The sequence below is a fragment of the Suricata suricatta genome, chromosome 3, assembly GCF_006229205.1.
Source record: "Suricata suricatta isolate VVHF042 chromosome 3, meerkat_22Aug2017_6uvM2_HiC, whole genome shotgun sequence".
NCBI classification, from domain to species: domain Eukaryota; kingdom Metazoa; phylum Chordata; class Mammalia; order Carnivora; family Herpestidae; genus Suricata; species Suricata suricatta.
In genome coordinates, this window is record NC_043702.1 from 7,664,711 (window position 1) to 7,690,504 (window position 25,794).

At 52.7% G+C, this 25,794-nt stretch overlaps 1 protein-coding gene across 1 annotated transcript in view; it reads right to left on the reverse strand.

Moving 5' to 3' along the window:
- Positions 1–13,593: 13,593 nt before the first annotated feature.
- ARMC9 (armadillo repeat containing 9) overlaps positions 13,594–25,794 on the reverse strand; it is a 124,438-nt gene continuing 112,237 nt past the window's right edge. Inside the window, exons 19-20 of the mRNA XM_029932870.1 lie at positions 24,604–24,708; positions 13,594–13,815 (exon numbers count right to left, since the gene is read on the reverse strand). Of these exons, the coding sequence (XP_029788730.1) occupies positions 13,696–13,815; positions 24,604–24,708 (225 nt within the window). The 3' untranslated portion in view covers positions 13,594–13,695. The remainder of the gene's footprint in view (positions 13,816–24,603; positions 24,709–25,794) is intronic.

The window sequence follows — 25,794 nt, forward strand, 5'->3', positions numbered from 1 at the left end:
CTACTTGTGTTTGGAATGCAGCCGAGTCATAATCTTGCGGCTGAGCGCTCCCCAGGGCAAAGGACCCCGTGTCGCCGGAGTTCTCCGGAGCTGCTGTCTGCATGAAGGCACGCATGACAGTGCTTGGGGGTCCCCTCAACGGGCTCTGCTCGTCAGGATTCAGGATATCCCACCTGTGCGCCAACAGAACCCCGAGGGGCGCGGGGCGGGGTGACGGGGGAGGGACCAGAGGACAAGGCCTGTGAAGGCAGGCACAGAAGCCTGATGACCGCGCGGACACGTGGACACGCGGTCGGTCGCACAGGGCTCTGGCGCTCCTCCCCCTGACTTCCTGGTTCTTAGTTTCTAGTTTCTTTCAGCTGGATGCACCATGGTGTTGTCATCTGCTGCCACAGAGGCCACATTTGGGGACAGACGTGAGGGGGACGGAGCATGTGTGTAAACATATGGAAACCTCTTTCTTCTTTATTGTCTAAAAGCCACAATACTTGCAGAAGAGTCATTTCCTGTCTGTGGCAAGATAGGAGCTTTGCTCTCGGATCTCGGCCGGGGCCCGGGTGGGTGTCCGTGCAGCAGCGAGCGCTCTGACCCGACCCGGGGAGCCCATTCCCCCCGCCCGTCCTTGGGCCACCGGGAGGCACCGTCCAGGCAAATGCCTCCCGGTTGGTCCCTCGGGCTCCTCTCTGCAAGGACCGTGTGGCAGCCTGGTCAACATTATCCTCCCCAGCCCCCCAATGCTAAGGGTTCTCGGAAGCAGACAGAACACAGAACAGGAACCCCTTGGTGTGGGGGCGGGGGAAGGAGACAGTGGGATCACAAGGTCTGAACAGTTGACTCCCTGGCTTCCAGGAAGGCGATTTCACGGTAAGACTAGCTGCTGGAAGCCACGAGAATGGGACTGGAGCCTTGGTAATCTTTAAACGACCTCCGATCTGGGACTCAGCCACCAGGGTATGGATCAGTCTACCATTTACCCAAAGCCGTGGCTCCAGGGGCTTTCCAGGGATCCCAGCAGCCAAGCAGGGCCCACCCAGCGGCCTGTCTTCTGGGTAAGGGGCTGCCCTCCCTCTAAGGACCAAGAGAGAGGGGCTGGGGGAAGCAGAGGGACAAACGTCCCCCGCTCAGGCCATGCAGAGAGTCACTCTCTCTCCCTTTCTGCTGATTCGTCCAACACATATTTGGAAAGCTCCCTCTGGCCTGGTGCAAACACAGGAGCAGACCCTCTGCCTGGAGCCCCCAGGACAGCAGGAGACGGCCACCGACCAAGTGACCACAGCGCTCTGTGCCCCCGTGCAAGGGACCACAGCTGCGTGATTGGACTTTGGGGTCGGAAGGGATGGGATCCTTAGCTGAGACCAGGGCAGCCGGTGACGTGGAGGCCAGGGGTCAGGGAAGTGCTGTCGGTCGGGGTCACACAGCCAGGGGCTGTGGGTGTGTGACAGCTGAATCTTCTCCCTCTTTCCTTCCTCCTCTTCCTCAGACAGAATGCGCCCTTCCCCCGGAACTTAAAGTGAGAGCTGGGGTCACGTGGCTGACATTAGACGAGAGCACCCATGGATTTATCCCCAATGGGGCGTTTGTGCCCTAGAGGAGCCTGGCCAACTGGGTCAGTCCACCTGGGGTAACTGAGGGGGAGGTTTCTAAGGAGAACCTGTGGGGTCCCTGCCTACTATGAAAACACTTATTCTTGGGGTGCCTGGGTGGCTCAGTTGGTTCAGCGTTTGACTCTTGATTTCAGCTCAGGTCCTGATCTCCTGGGTTATGGGTTCAAGCCTCATGCTATCAGCACAGAGCCTGTATGGGATTCTCTCTCCCTCTCCTCCTGCTTGTGCTCTCTCTCTAAATAAACAAATAAACATGAAAGAAAGAAAGAGAGGAAGGAAGGAAGGAAAGAAGGAAGGAAGGAAGAGAGAGAGAAAGAAAGGAAGGAAGGAAGGAAGGAAGGAAGGAAGGAAGGAAGGAAGGGAGAAAAGGAAGGAAGGAAGGAAGGAAGGAAGGAAGGAAGGAAGGAAGGAAGGAAGGAAGGAAGGAAGGAAGGGAGAAAGAAAGGAAGGAAGGAAGGAAGGAAGGAAGGAAGGGAGAAAACACTTATTCTGGGGAGAGGACTGTCCCCGCTGGTGAGCCTCAGAAATGAATTCTGCTTCCACAGGAAAAAAAAGCCCTGGCTCCAGCACCGAGAGAGCAGGTCTGGCCTGGCTGAGATGTGGGATCTGGGTCCGGCCCTCAGAGCAGGGGACAAGCGCAGCGAAGGGGGACGGGGGCCCTGCCCAGCTCTCGCTTACTCCTCTGAAGTCTCTCATTCTGGGGCCTCCACCTCAGGGAGGGGCCAAGAGCCAGAGAAATCCTGGGCTGTGGACCAACCTGCGGGAGCACACCTACGCCTCCCGCCACTCTGTGAGGGGGGAGGAGGCCCAGGCAGCGGAGGTGGGTCCCTGTGTCCCCGGCTGGTCAGGGGCTGGGCTGGGGGACACCAGATGCCTGGTCCCCCAGGTGCCCCACCGCCCCCAGCCTCTGCCATCTTTTCCAGCCTTTGACAGGTTGAGAGATGCAGGACTGGCTCCCACCCCAGAGCAGGCCCCAGACTCCTCTGGCTCCGCCCCACGCAGCCCTGCTGCCTCTGGAAGCTTTGACTTCCCTTCTGCCCGCCACAGTCTCTGCCACCTGCTCGCGGTGGGAAAGGAAGGTGCAGGGGTGCCGGCCGCCCAGAAAAGGGCATGGGCGCAGCACCTCTGGCTGCCTGCCTTCTCAGACCTTCTGCTGGGCTCTGCTAGGCTGTCTGCTGCTCTGGGGCAGAGGCGCTCCTGGCGTCCCTGCAGCCTCTGGAGCTCAGCGACTCCTGTGTGTGGCTTCCCTCCGGGGGAGCCTGCAGGGACGGATGCGGCCTGGGGTGGGGGAGGCCCAGCCAGCGAGGCGGAAGCGTCTGCAGGGGGTGGGGAGGCTTCTCGCCTCAGGGGTCTGGAGCAAGGCTCTGGCTGGGGCCAAGGTCAGCCACGCCCACAGCTGGGGTGGGGTGTGGGCTTGAAGGCTGCTGACGGGGTCCTGGAAACACTTCCCAATTCTATAGAAAGGTGGGCCCCCACCCAAGGCCTGACCAGTCACCACGGCGGAATTCCTCTCACTCACAGGCCGCGAGGGTGTAGTCATGTTAAACGCGGCTCTAGTCCAGTGTTCCATCGCAGAAGGCTGGCTTCTCCACCGTGAAATCACTCTGGCCGCAGGGCAGTGCGTGGCCCAGCCAACTCGGTGGGGGCAGCCGGGGTGCCAGGAGGTTAGGCTGAGACCAGGCAAGGCCCTTCTCTCTGAGCAAGTCTCCTCGGATCTGAAGCAGGGGCCCGGAGACCCAGACTTTCTACATTCTAAAGAACCCCAAGTGACCCACTGAAGGCCAGACTGTACTCACTGGGTGCAGAGGAAGAGAAAACACCCTTGTTTTCTGCATGGGATCCCGTGTCTATGTCAGGAAGGTGATGTATGAGGGGCATCTGGGTGGCTCAGTCGGTTAAGGGTCCAACTTCAGCTCAAGTTATGATCTCATGGTTTGGGAGTTCGAGCCTCGCATCTGGCTCTGTGCTGAGAGTTTGGAGCCTGGGGCCTGCCTGGGATTCTGTGTCTCCCTCTGTCTCTGCCCCTCCCCTGCTCATGCTCTGTCTCTCTGTTTCTCATAAATAAATAAATGTTAAAAAATAAATAAAATAGGGGCGCCTGGGTGGCCCAGTCAGTTAAGCATCCGGCTTTGGCTCAGGTCATGATCTCGCAGTTTTTGAGTTTGAGCCCCGCATGGGGCTCTGTGCTGACAGCTCAGAGCCTGGAGTCTGCTTCGGACTCTGTGTCTCCCCCTCTCGCTGCCCCTCCCATACTCATACTCTGTCTCTCTCTGTCTCTCAATAATAAATAAACATTTAAAAATAAATAAATAAACGAAACACCAAATTACTTCTCTCTCAAAAATAAACATTAAAAAAACTTTATAGGAAGGTGACCTCTGGGCCAAACCGTTTCACTAACCTCCTTCTCCATCTTTCTCCTCTCCATCCTACCTTCTCCAAAAGCAAACAGCTAAGAGAGGACACTGCCCACGTTTCCCCACATCACACACCCTCACAAACACGTTCAGCTTGCAGTTCTTCAAACTAGTCCCTTGGGCGTGTTTATGAGCTTCCTTTCCTTCTATGTGACAACCGAGAATTCTCAGGTGGCAGGCCCCTCCCCATTGGCTCTGAGTACAGGTGTGGCGGCCACACTCCCCTGGGTGTCCCCGTAGGGTACTTGGGGGCCCGTCACATGCTCCTGTGTTATCAGAGTCGAGGCTGGAGCACAGAGGAGCCCTCCCGGCACACAGCCGGTCCCTGTCCCTACCTGGTGGTCTCTCCACCGCCCGGCGTCTGGCTGGGGACCTCTCCCTGATGTCCTGCTGGCAACCATTCTCCGGGCATGATATCTGTGGAGGCTGGAGAGGAGAGAGAGTTCAGTGGATTCTGGCTCTGGGACCTCTGTGAGGACGCTCCTCCCTGGGCTGGGCCCCGAAGCCGAGAAAAGCACAGGCCTGACAGCTCCCTGGAGCCTATGGGTGAGGACCTGTTCGCTTGTGTGCGGCCTGAGAACTTTCCAGGAGGCCACCTGGGGTGCTCACAACCTGGGTGCGCAGCGTGAGCACACCGGCCAGGGACACACGCAGCACAGGGAACCACAGATCTAGGCCCAGTCTCCTGAGCCCTCCTCTGCCTCTTAGGGAAACGCCGACTGATGTCCAGTGAGTGGTCTCCCCGGCCGCTGCTCGGCACCGACGCAGAGCAGCCGGAGAGTCGCTGACAAACTGTTTGTTGTGTGTCTGACGTTCAAATTCAGCAGGGGGTCCTATACTTTTATTTGTCAGATTTGGCAACCCCAGAGGTTGTGCCCTCTTCCCCCTGAGCTACCCCGGGGCCCCTTCAGGCCTGAATCCCACAGTCCACCCACAGGGGCAGAAACTGCCCCAATCCCAGCCAGCCACGTTCGTGCTGACATCGTGGACAGGGACCAGGCCACCTGTGTCACCCTGGAGACCTTTGCACGGACGTGATGGGGAAGTCCCAGAGGACACTGCCAGGGGGCTCTCCGGAGAGCCTGGGGAGGGACCTATTCTGTATTTCAAATGATATGAACCCCTTCTTCTCTGGCCCCACTTTTCTGCTCATTCTACAGCCAAAGGGGTCCATGCCACTGCCAAAGCAATTCTGTGACAGAGTCCAGATTTGCTACTTCCTTAGTCCAAGCTCCTTCCAGCCCTTTCATTTGAATTTTATTTGTTTTGGAGCACCTGGGTGGCTCAGTCAGTTGAGCATCCGGCTTCGGCTCAGGTCATGATCTCACGGTTCATGGGTTCGAGCCCCACGTCAGGCTCTGTGCTGTCAGCTCAGAGCCTGGAGCCTGTCTTCGGATCCTGTATCTCCCTCTCTCTCTCTGACCCTCCCCTGCTCATGCTGGCTCTCTTTCTCTCTCTCAAAAATAAATAAAAACTTAAAAAATTAAAAAAAATTTTATATGTTTTGAGAGAGAGAGAGAGACAGAGAGAGTGAGGGTGAGCGAATACAAGTGGGGAAGGGGCAGCAAGAAGGGGAAACAGAGTCCCACGCAGGCTCTGCACCAGCAGCATGGAGCCCCATGTCAGGGCCGAACACGAGAGATCATGACCCGAGCTGAGATCAAGAGCTCGATGCTTAGCCGACAGAGTCACGAGGCGCCCTGAGCCCTTCCATTTAAAATCTCCCTGCTGCCTCTGCAATGTGGCCTCTGCTTTATCGTAAAGAGAAACAATTTTCTTTGCAGGTTTCCTCAAACCCACAGCATGGGACACCACTTTGACTTCCAGGTGACTATGTTTTGGCCCAAACATAGTTTGGGGATCTGTTTCTGGTGCAGAGCCCGATGGGTGGCTCTATTTACAGTCCACGCAGGACAGTCTCCGCCTAAAGCTGGGGCTGGAACTGGAAATTCAGCCTCGTGGATCTGTTCTCCGGAGGACAACTGGCCCGTCCGTGCTCTCTGCCCCACAGGCTTATAGTATAGCTCGGGAGACACAACTGAGAAGAAATAACAGCTGTGTGCTGGGCCACACAGACAGAAAATCCCGTTCCAGTGAATGGTGCCACCAAGATGGCGCCCAAGGGTAGGAAGTCCTCCGGGATCAGGAGCTCTCCCAGGTGGGAGTGGGTGGAGGGAGACGGAACCACGCCGAGCTCTCCTGGGACCCTCTGAGGTCTTTTTGGTCTTGTCACCAAATAGCAGTCCTCCCTCCGCCCCTTCCCACTCCCTCCACTGAATGTCACCATGTAGGTGTTCAGAGTTCCCGCACAGACAGATCCACCGGAAGCCGGGAACTGGGGGACATCGGCAGCCATGCACGTGCACCCAGGGCTTCCTGGGATGAACTACTGTTCTCTCGCCTGTGGTTCCATTTCAGACCAGGCTGGGCATTTTCACTTCAGGTCACTGACAAGGTCTGTGATCCAAGGTAGCCTTGGTGGAGGGGGAATGAGAATAACCTTCCACAGGCCAATGTCTTACAAAATTCCAAGTCACATTCTTGGCTTTTTCCTTTAGGAGCTATTTCCTTTTGGCTCTGCGGGGCTAGGCCCTTGGCTTAAAAAGAATGTACTTTCTGGCCCTGCGGTCAACTGCTCAAGGGGTTGGAGGATCCCTCAGGTTCATGAGTTTTCACCTTTAGCATTGACTGAGCGCAGAGGTGTGAAGGGGCCTCCTGAGCTAACGTGCTCGAGGCCACGGTGGCGGCTCCCGCTGGGTCTGAGGTGTGGCACCAATTCCCAGTGAGGATGAAGGCCAGGAGGCCAGACTCAGCAGCACGTCATGCGTGAGGAGCAGCTGGGCGAGGCCAGATCGGCCGCAGGGACAGGTGCGTGAGAGCCCAGAAGTGGGAGAAAGGGCCGGAGAAGCAGGAATGCGTGGACGGAGGGGTCCAGAGGAAGTCAGATCAGCCTTCTGACAGGGAAGCAATTACACAGAAGACCACGAGGTCAGGGCGGCTGCCTAGCCCACACTGTTATCTCCCTCCCTGGGCCTCTTATCTGCTGAGCCCGGCTGCAGCCTCAGAACCAGCATCAGCCCTGCCTTGTGCATTCTTGGTTTTGTTTTTGTTTTAATTAAGCAGGCTTCATGCTCAGTGTGGAGCCCAGCATGGGGCTTGAACTCATACCCTGAGATCAAGACCTGCGCTGAGATCAAGCATCGGATGCTTAAGTGACTGAGCCGCCCAGGAGGCTCCGGTCAGGTGCATTCTAAGCACATAAACCCAAGCTCCTTGCCATCCATCCTCACGTAGAGGCTGAATAAGAGGGAGGGATGGTGGCGACAAGACCAGCGGAGAGAGCAGATCGGCGACCCCAGGACATCAGTCCTGGCACGTTTGAAACAGCTGGGCACGTTTGAAAGCGGGCAGAAGAACAGAATCTATACCGCGGATGCTCCCGAAAGCCTCCCTAAAGGACCCAGGGAGAGCCTCTAACGTGGAGGCCTGGCTTCCAATGGGAGACCCTTGGTCAAGTACAAGGGTCGTAAGGGAGATTTAGGGGTGCTGCCCTGAGGCTGAGAGCAGGCCGGGCAGGGCGGGGGGAGGGGGCAGTTTCTGTGACCGGTTGCTGGTCCATGGAGTCCACTGAGATGGGGGGGGGGGCTGATGAGCAGGGTGGGCGTCCTGGGTCCCAGCCAGGCCTAAGCAGAGAGGAGCAGGTGGCAGGAGGGGACATGTGGAATACGATCTCAGCGATCAGAGCTAACTGTGGCCAAGCGGCTGTCCCAGTTCCAGGTGGCCCTGGGGACTGGGCTCATCGTCCAGGCTGGGGTCGCCTGGTGGCTGCCCTCTGTTTTCATGTGAGGAACCAGGACTTGCCAAGGCCTCGACTCTGTCAGGGCCCAAATCAATTGTTTTGAAAATCACAACGACATCGACCTCTCCAGCAATATCTCATCCGTGGCCACACAGCTACCCCACCCACGGCAGCGTCAACGGCTCCCCGCGACAGGTGGGGACAGGACCAGCCAAATCCTTCCCAAATCCAGGACCCCACTGGTGATCAGTGTGAGACACTTCGGTAAAACAGGGACGTACCTGATCACTAAACAACTCTAAATGCAACTTTTTGGAAGTCTAGGCCTGCTGAACTCAAAATCGTCTTACACTCAAGTGGCTTTCAGCCGAACTGGCGAAAGTTTTTAGACCACCTACAACCTCCACGCTGGCAGCAGAAAGCTCTGGACAAATCAGGAAGCCAACCTCCTTTCAGCGGAGGCATATGAACGTTCGCAGCCATCACAACACATGTAAAATAACACATGCTCTAAGGTGGCAAAGCCTCTAAAACTGTTCCTAACCAGGATGGCTATCTCCCTTCCCTCACCGCCTCACCCCCAGACTCTGGAACACCCTGGCTTCCCTCCCGCTCCGTGACCAGCCTCCCGCTTTGAACTGGGGCTTGGGAGCATTGGAATCCAATTGTGAGCAGATTATAAAAGTTCTCAGATGTTTCTCATACTGGAATCTGACCTGCCCCTGCGTTGTTTTTCCCATTTGAATGGAGATTACAGTCTTATCTGGCCTGCTCATATCCTTTTAATTTCCTCTTGAAAATTAAAAAAAAAAAACCCAAAACTTTGTACATATCCGATTCGAAGCATATATATTTTTTCTGGCATCTAAAAACCAAAAATACTTGTATCCCCCATCATCTCTGGTGGACCCAACTAGATGTTTCAAGATGTTTTGAATCTTGCTTGCGTTTGGCCCGACTCAGACATTTCTGTCTCAGGCCGGCATGAGAGCATGTGACCGAGCACCTCAGCACCGGAGTCTGGGGTGCTGAAGTCTTGGTCGTAAATCGACATCACCTTCTGAGACGACTGCTCTGAAAGCTCACATCAAGTTCGGCTGTCCCCAGAAGTGTCGCGCGGCGGGCTGCGGCGGAAGGGGGTTTAGACAACAGGCCACGGTCAGGGGTGGGTGGCCGTGTGGTTGCAGGTGGGTGGGCCTCAGTGACTCGGGATCAGGGTGTGGGGCCCAGGCCTCTCTGGGGGTGTGGCCGCCGCTGCCCCGCCCCCAGGCCCCCAGCGCTCTTACGTGAGGAGGGAACGCGGGTCTTGGAGGCAGGAGCCTCGCGCCCCTGGTAGACCGGAGGGCGGGCGCTTGTCGGGGACCGGAGGCTGCCGTTTCCGGGGTGTTGGGCCATCTGGGGAGAAACGGGATGGTCTTCCAGCCTGGAGGGGAGAATGAACAACAGCAATAAATACAGAGAGCCAGGGGGGCGTTTGCTGCCTGCCAGGAGGAGGCGGCACCCGCAAATTCAGGGAGTGGCAGTACCTGGAGTTCTTTTGTTAAGCCAATAGTAGCAGATATGAGGTCGTTTTAACGGTACTGGTAGACTGGACTGTACCCTCCTAGCTCCTAGCACTGTACAGTGACGTGTAGTCTCTAGCACATAGCGCTGTCTGGCTGTGGGGGACGTGAGGTTTCAACCAAACCCCGGAAGGCCACCGTCTTCTGGTTTCTCCTCGGAGGATGCAGCAGATTGGCGAGTGGAGGAATGGCATTGAAGAGACGATGTGCCATGTCAGCCATGACAAGAGCTAGGCAGGCACAGGCTGGGGAGAGCTTGCTCTGTGTCACCACCTAAGTGTGCCTGTGTCGCCTGACAGCGCCCAGGGCTGGGGAGCTGCCCACTCAGTGGATGGGTACTGGGGGCCTCATTGTGCGGGAGCCCCCCCCCAGGTGTGGGAGACAGGGGATCCCCACCCCCCCAGAGGTGGTGGGACTTGGCTGGCTCTTCACTAGGGGAAGGCTCCCCAGGAGGGCACGGTCCTCAACCAGGAGCCGTTAGCCACCTACCCAGTGAGGGGCTGGGGGAGACGGCCATGCCAAGGAGCCGGTGCTCTCCCGGGGGCTGGCTGTTCTCCAAGGTCAATTCCAGCAGCAAAGATAAGTAGATGCTAAGCCGCCCTGAGGGGCAGGAAAGCTGTGTGTGTGTGTGTGTGTGTGTGTGTGTGTGTGTGTGTGTGTGTGTGGCATTCAACTTCTCCTGAACTCTGAGCTAGGGCCGCCTGGGGCCAAAAGAGGGAAATTTTTCCAGAGGGGAGGCAGATGGGGGGGAGTATATACTTATGCTGCATTGTTACACAAAGATTTAAGGCACCACGCACACACAATGCAGGCTGGAGGGGACAGGGTGTCCAGGGGAAGAGCTTCAAGGCCCAAGGTCGGGGTGGGGGGCCAACTGGGAAGGACCCTGTCAGCCAGGGTTTGATTAGGTTGGTTCCTAAGGGAAACGAGTCCCAGAAATGACGTTCCATGATGACATTCTAGAAACCTCATTCTGGGGTGGTGCGCAGGGGACTGTTAGGGGAGGGGCGTTGAGAAGAGGTGGCTCAGGAGGGCGGAGGGGAAGGGCCCGGGATGGGACAGGGAAGGCGGGCTCAGGGGACCCCGGGGCGGTGGTGCTCCCCTAGGAAGCGCAGACTTGGGGTGCTGTGGGGACGCGCCCAGCGCTTAGGGCCAGTCTGCACCAGAGTGGGATTTGGGTGTCGGCAGTGTGTAATGGAGACCTCAGCACAAGCAGGAAGGGTGGGGGCCGGAAGCGGGGGGTTTTAGGAGGAAGAGGGGTGATTTGGACACCAAGGCAACAAGGCGGTGGGATGTGTGGGGGGGTGAGTGGCCAGGAAGGTGGTCAGCAGGAGCAATCTGGAGAGATGCTGAGCGTCCCCTGGGGTTGGAAACTGCACAGTCCCTGGAGGCCGTGGTAGCAGTAACCTAAAGTCCCCACCAGACCCTGTGGACTATAAAAGGAGAGGAGCGGGTGGGGAAGCAGCCAGAGAGAGGCCTGGGGGAGGGCACTTGGGGACCAGGAAGGAAGGCTGCAGGAGGGGAGGTTGAGGGTGGGACAAAGGAGGTGTTAAATGATGGCTCTGAGTGTGGACAGTGACAGGAGAGGGATCCAAATCCATGGAGGGGTGAGACTGGGGGGGGGGGAGCTGGGGTCCTGAGGGGCACACATCTGATGCTGGGGTGCAGAGGGTCCTGAATTTACAGGGTGGCTGTCTTTTTATTTTCAATCTTTCTTTCCTTGATTAAAAAACCAGTTAAGTGCTTATCATGAAAGATTAGGAAAATATATAGACTATATAGAATGCCCTGCTCTCCCAAACCCTAGACACAACCACTACTGACATCCGGTATCTTAAATTCAAATATAGGGGCACCTGGGATTTTTTCTCTCTGCCCCTCCCCCGCGTGTGTGTGTGCGTGTGCGTGTGCGTGTGTGTGTGTGTGTGGGCGCACGCGTGTGCGTGTGTGTGCGTGTGGGTGTGTGCGTGGGCGTGTGTGCGTGCGTGTGTGTGTGGGCGCGCGCGTGTGTGTGGGCGCGTGTGTGTGTGTGCGTGTGTGTGCGCGTGCGTGTGTGTGCGCGTGGGCGCGCGAGTGTGCGTGTGCGTGGGCGCGTGTGTGTGTGCACGCGCGCGTGTGTGTGCGCGTGCGTGTGTGTGCGCGTGGGCGCGCGAGTGTGTGCACGCGCGTGTGTGTGTGCGTGGGCGTGTGTGTGTGTGCGTGTGTGTGTGTGGGCGCGTGCGCGCGCGTGCATTTTCTCTCTTTCAAAATGAATAAAATAAAAAAACAAACACAACTTTGCAAATATACACTTTAAAAAATAGAACCTTCGACCACTGTAAGTGGATGGCAGGCAGGACCCACTCTGGTTTAGAATTTGCTTTTTCACTTAGCAATATATTGTGAGGCTCTCCCCCTGTATTAAATATTCTTCTAAAACATCATTTTCAATACCGTTTTGTGTGGATATGTAGTTTATGTAAACAGCCTCCTACTTCGGCATGTAGATTCTTTCTCACAATAATACTGCAGTGAATACCTTGTACACATATCTGCCGATATCCGGTTAGTTCTCAGCATAAAGTCTTAGCAGCGGGATGACTGACTCCAGGAGTAGCGGGACCCCCGTGCGTGTGGCACATATTGTCAGGTGTCCCCAAGATCACAGAGATTCTCGATTTACACTCCTGGCCATCCTAGGTCATCAGAGCTGACTGGCTGAATGGAGTCACAGAAAGTTAGACTAACGATCCTGAGAGGTAACTTTTGCTGACCGCAGGGAGCACCCTGAATCCTCCCCCACTGACTGACCCAGTACATGGGGTCTTGGGGTCTTGGGTTCATGACCTTGAGCTGAAATCAAGAGCCGGATGCTCAACTGACTGAGCCGCCCAGGCATCCCAAAGATCACCTTAAACATTTTAAAGATGATCAGTTGGTGTCCTCTCTCCTGTGTTAAGCAAGATGAAATTTTATTAGTGTCCATGACCACTTCCATTCAAAACTATATTATGAGCTAGATTTATTAGTAGTTGACACTTGCCTATATTCCAGATCCAAAAAGCAAACACAAAACCTCTTAGATATAAATGACGTTCGGGGGATGATTAGGGAATGCTGATCTACTACATAATATTATGTGAAGGTTCACTTTCTTCGGTGTGACCATGTGGTTAAGGACAGAATGCTCTGACTCTTAGGGGATGCGAGCTACAAGTCTGCAATTTTCTTTCAAACAGTTCAGCAAAACAAGTATGCGTGTGCGCGTTATTTACTATGCACGTAGGAGGAGACTGAGAGAAGACGTGAAGGTGGCATTGATTAATCGTTGGAAGCTGAGTTAATACCAAGTTAAAGAGAAAAAGGCCATGGTATTAGTAATTTAAAATAAACCTGAAATACGAAGCACATGATGGCTAGTTTTGGGATCAAATGACACAGGCCACCAGTCCACAGCGTGGGCCTGGTAATCCTTTCGGGTTGAGTCCCACTCAGGGAGGGTCTGGGCACCGGGGGCTCCTGTGTCCCGCATTTTGTCTGTGGCTGGACCCCCAGGGCCTGGATTCATTACAAATTACTATGGAGTAAAACCGGAAACAGCCAAACTGCCCAGCTATAGGGGATAACTAAGTAAAACATGTTTTATGGCCAATGTTTGTTGAATGAATGAATAAATGCAGATTTTTTTGCCTGCTCTCTATAACCCCCCAGTTTGTACCTGTTTCTCTCCTGCATTCTCTCTAGACAGCCGGACCGCCTGGCCTGGGGCTCCCCCAGAGCCCACAGGGGCTGGGCCCCCAGGTTCCCAGGGAGATCAGAGGCTCTGGGTAACCACACCGAAGTTTTGTTTACATAAATGGGTGGGAGCAAGGCCCTGAAGAATGAAGAAAGCCAGCCGCTACATGGGCATAGAGTTGCTTAAAAAAGTGAGTGTGTTTATCTTAAACGAAAGTTGATTGGTGTCTTAACCTCTGATGCTCCACTCCAACAAAAGGCCTGGGGCAATGGTGGAGGCTGCAGAAAAGAGCAACCAGAGTCCTGTCTGGGTGGTCCCACTGCTCCTTCTGGGCCTTTCCTTTGCAATTACATTGGCCAACACTTGGCTTCTTCCGGGCAAAGGCTGGAGATCCTGAAATCCTACCACTTTATTTTGGGGACGAAGAACCTTGGGGGGAAGGAGACAACGCCTTTCCCCTCAAAAATTCCCAAGAGATAAACAATGGAGAGATAAATGCTTTTCAATGTGAACGTTTTATTTTGAATTTTTAAATGCATACATCTGACACTGCAGTGAAAACAAAGCTTAAGAAATTCCCGCCTCCTTGAGCCCGGACTTACACTGGGTACCCGGTCCTGTGGCCGCCGGGGGTGACGGGCCGGCACAGCGGCTCATCGGCGCTGCGCTGCACACCAGCCAGGCCCTTCCGCCTCGCCTTCCCCGTGTTGGTCATGATCTGGCGGAAGGAAAGGGGAGATGGGCCAGAGAAATCATCTACTTGAGCTGACCTAGAGGTAGGCGTTACTACACGTAATAAATTAATCTATAGGCATAAGAGTCTTTGCAAATAAGTGAAGAAGGATCAGGACACAGATCATTCAGATAAACAGAAATTTGTGGAAAAATTCCTTTAGGTTTGCGTATTATGCCATTTAGCACTATAAATTAAAAAAAAAAATCAGACCATGTGAAAGAGAAGAAAAAAAAGATGGGCAGATTTGGTTTCAAAAAAGGTAACCTTTCCAGTGTTGCCTGGGTGGCTCAGTCAGTTAAGTGTCTGATTCTTGATCTTGTGGTTCATGTTGGGCTTTGTGCTCATAGCACAGAGCCTGCTTGGGATTCTGTCTCTCCCCCTCTCTGGCCCTCCCCTGCTTGCATTCTCTCTCTCAAGAATGAATAAATAAACTTTAAAAATTAAAAAAAATTTAATGTTTTATTTATTTTTGAGAGAGAAAGAGAGACAGCACAAGCAGGGAAGGGGCAGAGAGAGAGGAGGAAACAGAATCCCAAGCAGGCTTCAGGCTCTGAGCTGTCAGCACAGAGCCTGACACGGGGCTCAAACCCACAAACCATCAGATCATGACCTGAGCTGAAGTCGGACGCTTAACTGACTAAGCCACCCAGGTGCCCTTCAAAAAATTTTTTTAATTAAAAAAAGTAACCTTCCCACGTATATACTAAAGATAAGCCAAATGAACAGATAAACAACGCATTGGGAAGAAGTATTTGCACATATTTCACAGATGAAAGGTTAAGATTCTCATTAGGTAAGTATCTCTTATAAACCACTGAGTGAAAGAGTCGATGATTGATCAAAGAATTCAAATAGCCAAGTCACAAAATAGATCACCAGTAAATAAAGGGAAAAAATGATAAACTTTAGAAGTAATCAGAAACTACAACTTCATACAAAAAAGTACCATCTATCAACTATTAAACGAGTGACAGTTAAAGAAGTGACCCCACCCACTGCTGGCAGGAATTAAGAATGTTAGTAGCATGAAAAGCTGAGTAATGTTCAATTACTTTGGGAAGTAATTTGGTGTTTTAAATAAAGAGTCGTAAAGATGTTCATATCCTCGGGTGGAAACCCGGGTGAAAGAACCCCAAATATGGGAGACGTCAAATAAATAAAATTGTTTGTTACAAAATTGTTACAGAGTAAAACTAGAATAACTTAGGTGTCCAGTACCAGGGGAAGAATCAAGTGAAATACAGCATATTCATTCAAAACAGTAGGTGGCCATTTACAATGATAAAGACTAGGTTATGAAAAATATGCTTATTGAAAACACTTACTAAAAGATTATAAAACTGTATGGAAATGATGCCTTCAATTATGCTAAGAGCCCACAAAAGATTGGAAGGAAATGAACACTAAAATGAATACAGTGGTAGATAGGATGGTTGAACCAAGAGGAGTTTTTCTCCTTTTTATTTTCTGAGTGTTGTCTACTGTGATTATATTATGTTAACAAGGAAATTTGTTTAAAAGAGAAATTACTGTAAAATTGTGCAGTGTGAACAAAGTCTGGCCCGTGCTGGCGTGGGTTTGCCCGCATGGTACGGCATTACAGTGTTACGAGACGGGACCCCCAGGGAAGCTGGCGGGGGAGGGACCATGGGCCCCCTCTACACTACTTCTTCAAATTCCTGTGACTCTAGAATTATTTGAAAATAAAAAGTAAAAGCAACAACAACAAAGCAGACACTTTTTAAAAGTTGGAATTAGATCTTTGACTTCTTGATTTTTGCTGAGAAGTTATTAGTGTCTGCTCTTTGAGATGGGGAGAAGAAGAAAGGGGCCTCACTGGGCGGTGGGGCCAGCACGAGCTTGTGAGGGGGGTGGGCAGGGTGGGCCGCACCTAGGCTGGTGAAGATAGGGGCGGACAGGTGGGAGTGTGAAGGCAAGCAGGACAGGAGGAAAGAAAAGGTGTGAGCTTTTAGCCTCTGGGGAGGAAATGGAACATAATAAAAAAATTTTTTTAAATGTTTATTTGTTTTTGAGAAAGAGAGAGAGCGTGCGAGCTGGGGAGGGGCAGAGAGAGGGAGACAGAATCTGAAGCAGCTCCAGGCTCTGAGCTGTCAGCACAGAGGCTGATGTGGGGCTCCAACTCACAAACCATGAAGTCATGACCTGAGCTGAAGTCGGACGCTTAACGGACTGAGCCAACTGGACGCCCCGGAAACGGAACATAATTAAGCTTTCCGAATAAGAGCCAGCATGCAGGGGCGCCCGGGTGGCTCAGTCTGTTAAGCGTCCGGCTTCAGCTTAGGTCATGAACTCTCCATCTGTAAGTTCGAGCCCCACGTCAGGCTCTGGGCTGACAGCTCAGCAGAGCCTGGAGCCCGCTTCAGATTCTGTGTCTCCCTGTCTCTCTTTCTCCCCTGCTCATGCTCTGTCTCTCAAAAATAAATAATGTTAAAAAATTTTAAGAAAAAGAACCAGCGTGCAGTGCCCCCTCCCCTTGTATCTGCTGTGTGACCTGCAGAGAGGCTACTTTAACTGCAATCGCTTCAGCTGCTGGCAGCTTTTCTGCGGACTTCGCTGGGGTCACGGTCGCGCTGCCCCATCTAGTATCCGGGGCCAACTTTACAGGCCGCCTACCCTGCAGGGGAGCAGGCCCTCGGGTCCAATTCCCACAGGCACCCCAGCAACATTCATGCTTCTCTCTCCCCCTCCATTACTCCACACACAACGCCTGGGTCTTTCCAAAGAAGCCTCAGAAGGTGAAGCCCTCAGCTCCTGGAAAAGGGGAGCCGGTGAGTACGTGCCTTCTCGCCTCTCCCTCCTCCCCCTCCACTCCAGGGCCCTTCTGAGCTCACCCTCCCAGCTCCTTCCCGGAGGAGGAGAACGTATGGCTTACGTTGGAGGGCGTTTCAGCCTCTGGAAAACCCTGTCAGCCATGCCATGTCTCTCTCTCTCTCTCTTTTTTAAAGGTTTTATTTTAAAGTAATCTCCACAGCCAACATGGGGCCTCAGACACACAACAACCCTGAGAGTCACCCACTCTACCGCCTGAGCCAGCCAGGCGCCCCGGCCACACCGGCCTACGAAATAACTCAAGGTGGATGGTATCTGTCTTCTCCAGTGGATCAAGAAATGGAGTCTGGCCAACCGTTTGGTTTGTTACTCAAACGCCTGAGGAGAGGTCCTTGGTGAGGAGGGCGAAGTGTGCAGGACCCAGCCTCTCAGAGCAGCTGCTGTGCAGAGGGGCCATTTCCTCCTCACTTGACAACGTGGGGTGCTTGTAGCAGGAGCCCCGCAGTGGCCCCCAGGCCCCCAGACCCCCTCTCTGGGCCCCTCAGTTTCAGTGCAGCCCTTTCAGGCTAGAAAGATCTGAAAAGTCCAACAACCTGTGGACAACACTGAGTTCCACAGAAATGCTTCAGTGGCTGTTGGGAGGGGGACGGGAAAGGGGTCCGGACAGCCACCTGCTTCGTCCAGCGGACTCAGCCTGCATCTGGGGGACAGATGGAGATTCTACTTGAAAGAAGCTTCTGCTATTAAAAAAAATGCAGCTTATTGAGCCACAGTAAAAAAATGCAGCATATGATTTATCTGAATGTAATTTATTCAGTAGTAAAAGATGGTCAACACATGTCAATTGAGGTAAAAAATGTTATTTCCCATTAGTTTTTGAGAATTGGTGAATCACATAAATTCCAACATGATAATAAAGCAGTAGGAGTTTCTGTGAGAAAATACAAGTTCTGTCTCTCTCACATCTGTCTATCCGTCCATCAACCCACCCACATAGGAGACAATATGGAGGCTGAAGAAGAGACTGTTTGCTGTCCGCCCAATATTCATTCTCTCTTGACCAACGGTGCTCTGATTTTATTAGCACACAAATGCTTCTACTTAAAAGTACTCCCCCTTGGAGACCCTGGGGGGCTCAGTCTGTTGAGCGTCCTCCATTGAGCTTCTGACTCTGGCTCAGGTCATGATATCACGGTTTCTGAGTTCAAACCCCACTTCAGGCTCTGCATGGACAGCTCAGAGCCTGGAGCCTGCTTCGGATTCTGTGTTTCCCTCTCTCTCCCTGCCCCTCTCCTGATCACACACTCTCTGTCTCAAAAATAAATGAATATTAAAAGGATTTTTAAAAAATAAAAAACAAATGCTCCCTTTCCCAGACTCCCTTGCAGCTAGGGGTCATGTGACCCAGTTCTGACCAGTAAGAATCCAGTGGAGGTCGCCAGCTGGAACCTGGGGAAAGAGCAGCACAGAAGGAGGGGATTTGGCTGCTTTGCCTGCTGGGTCCTCTTCCTGACTTTCTCACGGGTTTGTGGCAGGAATGACCTATGCCACGTCACGGCCAAGAGGCCGCAGCATGTGAATGAAGGGCTCGCCCGCGGAGGCAGAACTACCACGGAGTGGGTGAAATGGAAGCTTCCAGGCCCAGAAGAGGCCCTAGCAATGCGTTCACATGGTCCTCTGTTTTTGTGACATTTGCAAAAGTAGGATATTTTAACTGCAAGCACTTCGTACCACTCCTCCTTCCTCCTTCCTACTCTGACTTCCCTTGTCATACTTCCCTTCATGTCGGTGGCATGGTGTTGGACGGCCAAAGGCAATTTGGGATTTAGTGAAGGGGATGCTGAATCTAGATGACCTTTAATTCGGGTTTTGTGGAATAGATTCATATGACTCCCAATCACGTGCATGGCCAAACCATTGTTAGCTCTCCTGGGGTGGGAATGGCTTCCAGAAATTCCCTGTGCTGTCAGAGTATTTGTGAATAATCAGTGTGCAAGAACACTTGAAACACCCCAAATCCTCCAGCTTATTTGTGGAAGACACTTAAGGGAGGAGACCTCAAATTTAGTGACAATCCTAAAAATGCATATGGCATTACCAAACCCTAAAAGTGAGGCCAAAAGATTTTCCAGTCCATCCATAATAAGAAATAAAATTTGATCAGACATGTTACAGGAAGGACTAATTTTCTTTTCTCTCTGCAGAAAACATTATAGACTCATTGTCTTATACATGAGCCCATCAAAAGGCATAAAACAAAAGTAAACAAAACATCCTCCTAGAAGGTACCCAAGGCAGCTCATAAAAACATTATCTTTCTGCTTGTGGTATCTGTCAATTCTTAAAATTTGAATTTTACTAAGTGATTTATTTTCTCATTCTCATTTAAATTAAGTATTCACTTCCTAACTAACTTTGTGTTCCTTTATTTAAAGAGGGCTTCCCAAGCCCCGTAAGCCGGAGGTCCACAAAATCTGGGTCTTCCCTTCCTACAGACAGGCAGGGTGTGAAAAGACATGGAAGGAGCCTGGAGTCCCTGTCCTTCGGTATTGTCAGCGGGATGGATAAGGCAAGATTCCCCACTTTTTGCAGCCGGGCCAGTCCTAACTCATAAAGGAAAGAGAAAGTGCAGAGATAAAGGGAAGAATGACAGAACGCGGTTCTCTCTGGGTGGGCAGAGTTATTAACGGTTATTTACGCTGTTTACTTGGACTTTCCTGGAATAAGCATGTATTTCTTTTTTTAATGTTTTTAATTTTTTATTTTTCATGTTTTATTTATTTTTGAGAGAGTGCAAACAGGGGAGGGGAAGAGAGAGGGATGAAGGATCTGAAGCAGGCTCCGCGCCAACAGCAGTGAGCCCAATGTGGGGCTTGAACTCACGCACCATCAGATCATGACCTATGCCGAAGTCAGAGGCCACCCAGGCACCCCGATTTCTTTTATAATTAGAAGGAAGAGCACAGAGGGCACCCGGCTGGCTCAGTAGCAGGAGTGTGTGACTCTTGATCTCTGGGTTGTGGGTTTGGGCCCCACATTCGTTATAGACATTAGTTAAAAATAAATGAACAAATAAACTTAAAAAGAAAAAGAATACAATAAACAAACTGAAAAAGAAGCAGAGTTGGAATGTTTAGGGGCTTAGATCTTCTCCCCTGCCTGTTGGGCTGTGTTTTCACACACAGGAATATGGACATTTAGTTCCAACTCATCGCCCAATACGTAGAGGGCACTGAGTCTTCAACAATCAGCCAGGCCAGGCAGGAGTAACTGAAATGTGACCAGAAAAAGCTCCAAAGCAGAGACACATTTGGGAAAAAAAAAAATCTAAAAGCCAAAATGGCAGCCCGAGGCCCTTCCTTCTCTGGTTTCGGTCTCTGCCGCAAGCCCTGGGAGTTTCCACAGCAGACTGTGGGAGGCAGGGGCCCAGAGCCCTGCCTGCCCCCGAGGGGCTCGGCCCCGCACCCTGGCCAGCTGCGGGCACTGCCCAAGTGGCAAAGTTCCCGTGGGCCAGACCTGGGCTCCAGGACCACTGGGCGGGTGAGGGGTGGCGGTGGTAAAGGTGCAGATTCCCAGGCTCGCCTCCATACACGCAGTCTTTGGAGGCAGGGCTAACCTGTCCTTTGGGAAATCTCTGGAACACTAACTGACTTTGGGTCTTCATTTGACATTTGACAGAGGGAAGAAAGCGGGGGAAGGGAGTGATCAGCTCTTGCGGCACTCCCCCACCCCCTGCAAACCGGGTCCACGCATGAAACTCAGACCAGACAGAAACTGTGAATATGCCAGAGCTGGCGTCCTCTGGATTGTCAGACGCAGCAAGCAATGCACTGGAAAATCGACAGCTTCTTCCAGAAGGTGGCACAGCTCAGTGGGAAAATGGCCCGTACCCTCTCTCAGCCTCAGCTCTCTTGTCGAGAAAATGCTACCCTAGCAGGACTTCCCCCAGAGTTTGTTGGGAGGACCAGATTAAATGGAATCAGACGTGGGAAGCTGTCTGCACAGGGCTTGGCCCGTGACGTGTGCCGAACTAATTTCAGATGCGCCCATTACTACTGTTAAAGGTAACTAATAATAGGTTTAAACTCTGAATAAAAACAAAAAGCTGAGACTCTGTGATACATATCTATATCCCTTTAACCAAGGTGACAAAGCTATTTATTTTTATTTATTAAAAATTTTAAAAAAAATATTTATTTATTTTTGAGAGAGAGAGAAAGAGACAGAGCACAAGTGGGGGAGGGGCAGGGAGAGAAGGAGACACAGAATCCAAAGGAGGCTTCAGGCTCTGAGCTGTTAGCACAGAATCCGATGCGGGGCTCGAACTCACGAACCCCGCAAAGAGAAGTTGGCAAGTTATCAGTCTTGACCTGCTGATGGTCACGGCCTAAAGAAGAAACGAGGCGTGCTGCTTTCTACCAGAATTACCAGCGAGCAGCGCATTTCACGTGACCACTGCCATGCTTGTGCAGGCATAGGAAGCGACTTGTTCTCTCATCCCCAGCTTTCTGAGTTCTAGGTAGCCGGCAGCGCTGTTTGTGGCCTGGGCTCTACAGCACACGGGGGCTATATACTTGTACTTGGGAGGGTCAGGATGGCAGTGGGGGAGAGGGGAGGGGCCCTTCTGGGAAGGGCGTGGCCCTGAATGCCCAGCAGAGGGTGAGCCACTGGGTCCCTGCATCCTGGGAATGGCTTCCTTCCATCCCCCAATACTGGTGGGCTGTCCCTGCTGCAGCTCCACCTTCGCCCCCAAGCCAGCAGCTTCTAGATCATTGCCGGTACTATAACCGATGCCTGGGATTACGGGAAAGAGGCCTGAGGCTGGTCCCAGACTCTACCTTTAGGCTACAAGGCGGGTCTGGGGCTTGGAGCCAGCCGGCGCTAGCTCTGTCCCACAGGACGGTATCTGCCATCTCACCGCCACTCCTCACCTCATCTGTATCCCACCAATAGCACAGTTTCGTCTGCTCTGTATCTTTCGTAAACTTCTCGAAGGTGACAGCTAGGTCTTAAATGCTTTGGCATTCTGCTGTGTGTTAGGCAAATGGCCTGAGTTTAATAAACACTTTTTGAATGCAGTATTCTAATACAACGTTTCAAAAAGTTAGCATCTTTCAAGTGATCTTAAAAACCCTACAGTCTATCTCGTACATCAGAAGAGGTTTGAATCATGACTTGGGGCCACACAGTCCCTAGTGAAACGTCTTCTATTTTTAGCAGCGTCCCTCCCTGGGCGCAAGCAGCTGTGAAGATATGAACTCAGAGCCTTGTGGGTGCTGGAGCCAAAGGCACGGCGGGTATGACTCGTCTTTGAAATCGGTGCCCCCCTCCCTCCACAGAGGCTGGTGGGCTGGCGACTTCAAATCAAGATCGGCTGGTGGAGGGCAGCTTAGCAAGACTGACGGGCAGCGAAGGCAAAACCGGGAGTGCCCAGTAACCTCGGGGACTGCCTCACGTTCAGTTTTCTAACGAAACTTTAAAGCTGCTTCTGTGACGAGGTCCTATGGTGACCTGGTATGGTGGGTTGAATGGTGGCCCTGACCAGACACGTCCATGTTCTAACCCCACGAATCTGTGAATGTGACATTTGGAAAAGCAGTCTCTGCAGATGTAACTAAGTCAGTGATCGCGAGATGCAGAGAGCATCCTAGATTATTCTAGACTCATGACATGTGTCCCTGTAAGAGATGAAAGAGGGAAGGGGGGAAGGCCTCGGGTAGGTGGAGGCGGAGCCTGGGGGGGTGCAGCCACCAGCCAAGGGGCCCGGAGCCACCAGGAGCTGGAGGAACGCGGAAGTCTCTCCCCCAGGGCCTTCAGAGGGGGTGTGGCTGTGTGGACCTCTTGAGTTTGGACTTCCAGCCTCCAGAATTTTGTAAGAGAAGAAACTTCTGGTGTTTTAAGCCGTCTGGTTTACGCTAATTTGTCACTCTGGCGCTAGGAAGCTAAGACACTTGGTCTTCACATTTATATAACGGATTCTTTCTGTACTTCATTCGTATTACTCGTATCTCCACCAAAAAGGAACAAAACCAAACATGCGGGGAACTTTTCTGCTGGATTCGAATATTTCCTCCTGGTAAAAGGATAGTGCAGATACGAGAAGGAGGGTTAGAGCTGCCGCTAGGGTAAAATGACCCCATTTCCAGAGGCCATTACCCTGCGCTACTGGTTACTGGTTGGTCTGAAAGCTCTGGCCCTTGTGCCCCACCGAGCTGCGTGGCTAAGCGGGGAGTCCCGGACGGTCTGCGACTTGGTTTTTGTTGCTGTTGAAAACTCTCACCATTATCAGCCTAAGATCGCATCAGCATCTCACTGTGGAGAGGGGCCCGGAGCTGCTCACACCTGAGCTCCGGGAACGTCCTCGCTGACCGTCACATGCCTGCGTGGCGGTGTCTGTGGGCAAAGGCCCCGCACGGCAGGCCTGGGGTCCCCCACGGCTCCCACCCTCTGAAGATGCCCCAGCATTCTCCTCACCTCCTGCCTATGAAGCAGGAGAGTCTTGCTTTTATTTATTTATTTACTTACTTATTTAATGTTTTATTTGTTTTTGAGAGAGAGAGAGCAAGGGAGGGGCAGAGAGAGAGGGAGACAGAATCCAAAGCAGCTCCAGGCTCTGAGCTGTCAGCACAGAGCCCAATGTGGGGATCAAACCCACACACCATGAGATCATGACCTGAGCCGAAGTCGGGCTCTTAACCAACTGAGCCACTCGGGCGCCCCAGGAGAGTCTTGCTTTTAAAAATGCACATTCAGAGGCGCCTGGATGGCTCAGTCGGTTAGGTCTCCAACTTCGGCTCAGGTCATGAACCTGCGGTTCCTGAGTTTGAGCCCCGCATCAGGCTCTGTACTGACAGCTTGGAGCCTGAAGCCTTGCTTCAGATTCTGTGTCTCCCTCCCTCTCTCTGTTCCTTCCCTGCTCCCACTCTGTCTCTCACTCTCTCTCAAAAATAAATATTTAAAAAAATGCACATCCAAGGGGTGCCTGGGGGCCCAGTCAGGTCAGTGTCTGACTTCGGCTCAGGTTATGATCTCGCAGTTTATGGGTTTGAGCCCCACATCGCGCTCTGTGCTGTCAGCTTAGAGTCTGGAGCCTGCTGTAGATTTTGTGTCTCCCTCTTTCTCCGTCCTTCCCGTGCTCATGCTCTCTTTGCTCTCAATAATAAATAAATGTTAAAAAAATATTTTAAAAAAATGCACATCTTATCAAACAGAGCCCAGTCCCTCCCTGCCGAAGCTGGGCTCTTTCAAAGGGAAGCAAAGCCTACTTAGGGCTCCAGACTTTCATCAACAACCCAAATGCCTCATTTCCAACCTTTCTGGAGCACCTCCCCACTTGACTTCAAGTAAACAGAGCCTCCATAGTCAGTGAGATTCCTTTGATCCTAGAGACATTCTAAGGGCTGTGATGGGCTATATGCTTTGACCATGACCAGAGGCAAGGCTGGGGAGGGGCAGGGTTGGTGGTTTCGGGGGTAAGGCTGGAACCCCAGCTGAGCCTCCTTGGATCATCTCCCTTTCGTTCTGGCCCCTACAGTCCATTCTCCATCTCGCAACCAGAATGAAAATAGAAGTTCACACATTCAAACAAGTCAAACTGAGTCACTCCCCTGCTCCAGTACTCTCCCAGCTCATGCCGGGAGAAAATCCCAAACCCTGGCCTACAAAGCTCCCACAGTTGGGCCTCTGGGTGCCCTCTGATGTCACGTTCTGCCAGCAGATTCTGCATTCTGGCCTGGTGCCTCCCTCCTGTCCTATCCCCATCTCACCTCTGTTCACCGACAGCTCTGTGTGTGGCAGGGAGTAGGGCCGCTGGAAGCAAACTGGCCCACAGGGAACATCTCACAAACATAAAACATAGTTTCATACGAAACATAGTATCAGAAGAGACCTAACCACGCGGTTATGTGTCATTGCCAAGACTGAATGCATCACTGGCCCATGTCTCCTTTCTGCTTCTCCCCAGCCCCAGGTGGTACTCACGCCCAAGTACTCCGTGGTCAGAAGCTTCTCGCCGGAAAGCTCTCCAAGCTGGGGCTGGATCAGCTCGTCTTTGTCCAGATCGGCTTCCATAATGTCATGGTCCTCCTGTTTCAAAGGACACTTGGGGTCAGTGCTCTGGGTCCCCTGTCGCACATCCCCAGAGGGCTGGCTCCCTGGGGGACCCCCACTGGGAATGAGGAGGCGTTTGCCCAACCACAGCAACAGGTGGGTCTGCATTTCGAACGGCTTGTCCTCTGCTCATACCCCCTCGGTGAAGACGAAAGGGAAATTACCAGCCCGCCTCCTTAGAAACCCGGGCGGCCAGCGAACACCCCCATGGCCACAGGTGTGACGGGGCTCAGTAAGACGCGTAACTGCCTCCCCCAGTCACAGCTCTCAGAACTTTCTCTGTGAGGTCAGGGCACCATATGAACGGCCAAGCCAGTCTGCCAATGACCACTAAGCCCCTTCGCACACACACGCCTTCAGCGATGGCCACCGTAGGCTTCTCCAGCAGTGAGCGCTCGGTAAGTCAGAAGACTCCTCAAAAAGAGAAGAACTGTTTTGCTTTTGGGAAGATGGAGTGGCCATACTTCTCCCTGTTCCTCCCGCTAAATACAACCTCAAAGCACTGGGTGTTACATATTAAAGAAACATAAGAGACCCCGAAAGACAGAGAGAAGGAGGCAGACTGGCTGGGTCCCCGAAGACACAAGGAGTGAAAGTTGCCGAGTTCGGGGCTCCCTTTGCTCCTTACAGATTCCACACTTGTTGGTGAAGAAGCCAGCAGCCCAGCAACGTGAGTCCCCCCCAAAGCCCACTCCTCTAGCTGAAGGACCAGGAAAGGGAGAGCCTAGCATGCCAGAAGTTTTAGAAAATAACCAACCACCACAGGAAATGCTGTGGCCCTGTCCCAACCATACCTGCAAGAGGCTTCTACTCTCACTGGGCTGTCATCGGGCACCCCCACACCCCCAGCTGGGGTGATATGAGAGATGAGCACATAGGAAGGGGAACCACATCCTTGCTGGGTGGTAGCAAGGGTCCCCCACGCCCAAGTGAGAGTGGAGACCGTGCGGAGAGCCCAGCCCCCCGCTGGACAGTCACTTGACGTCTCCTTCCTGTGCTCTGATCGTGTCAGAGGAGGCCTGGTGGAGACGCAAGGCTTTCACCCCTTTCTGGGGTGTCGGG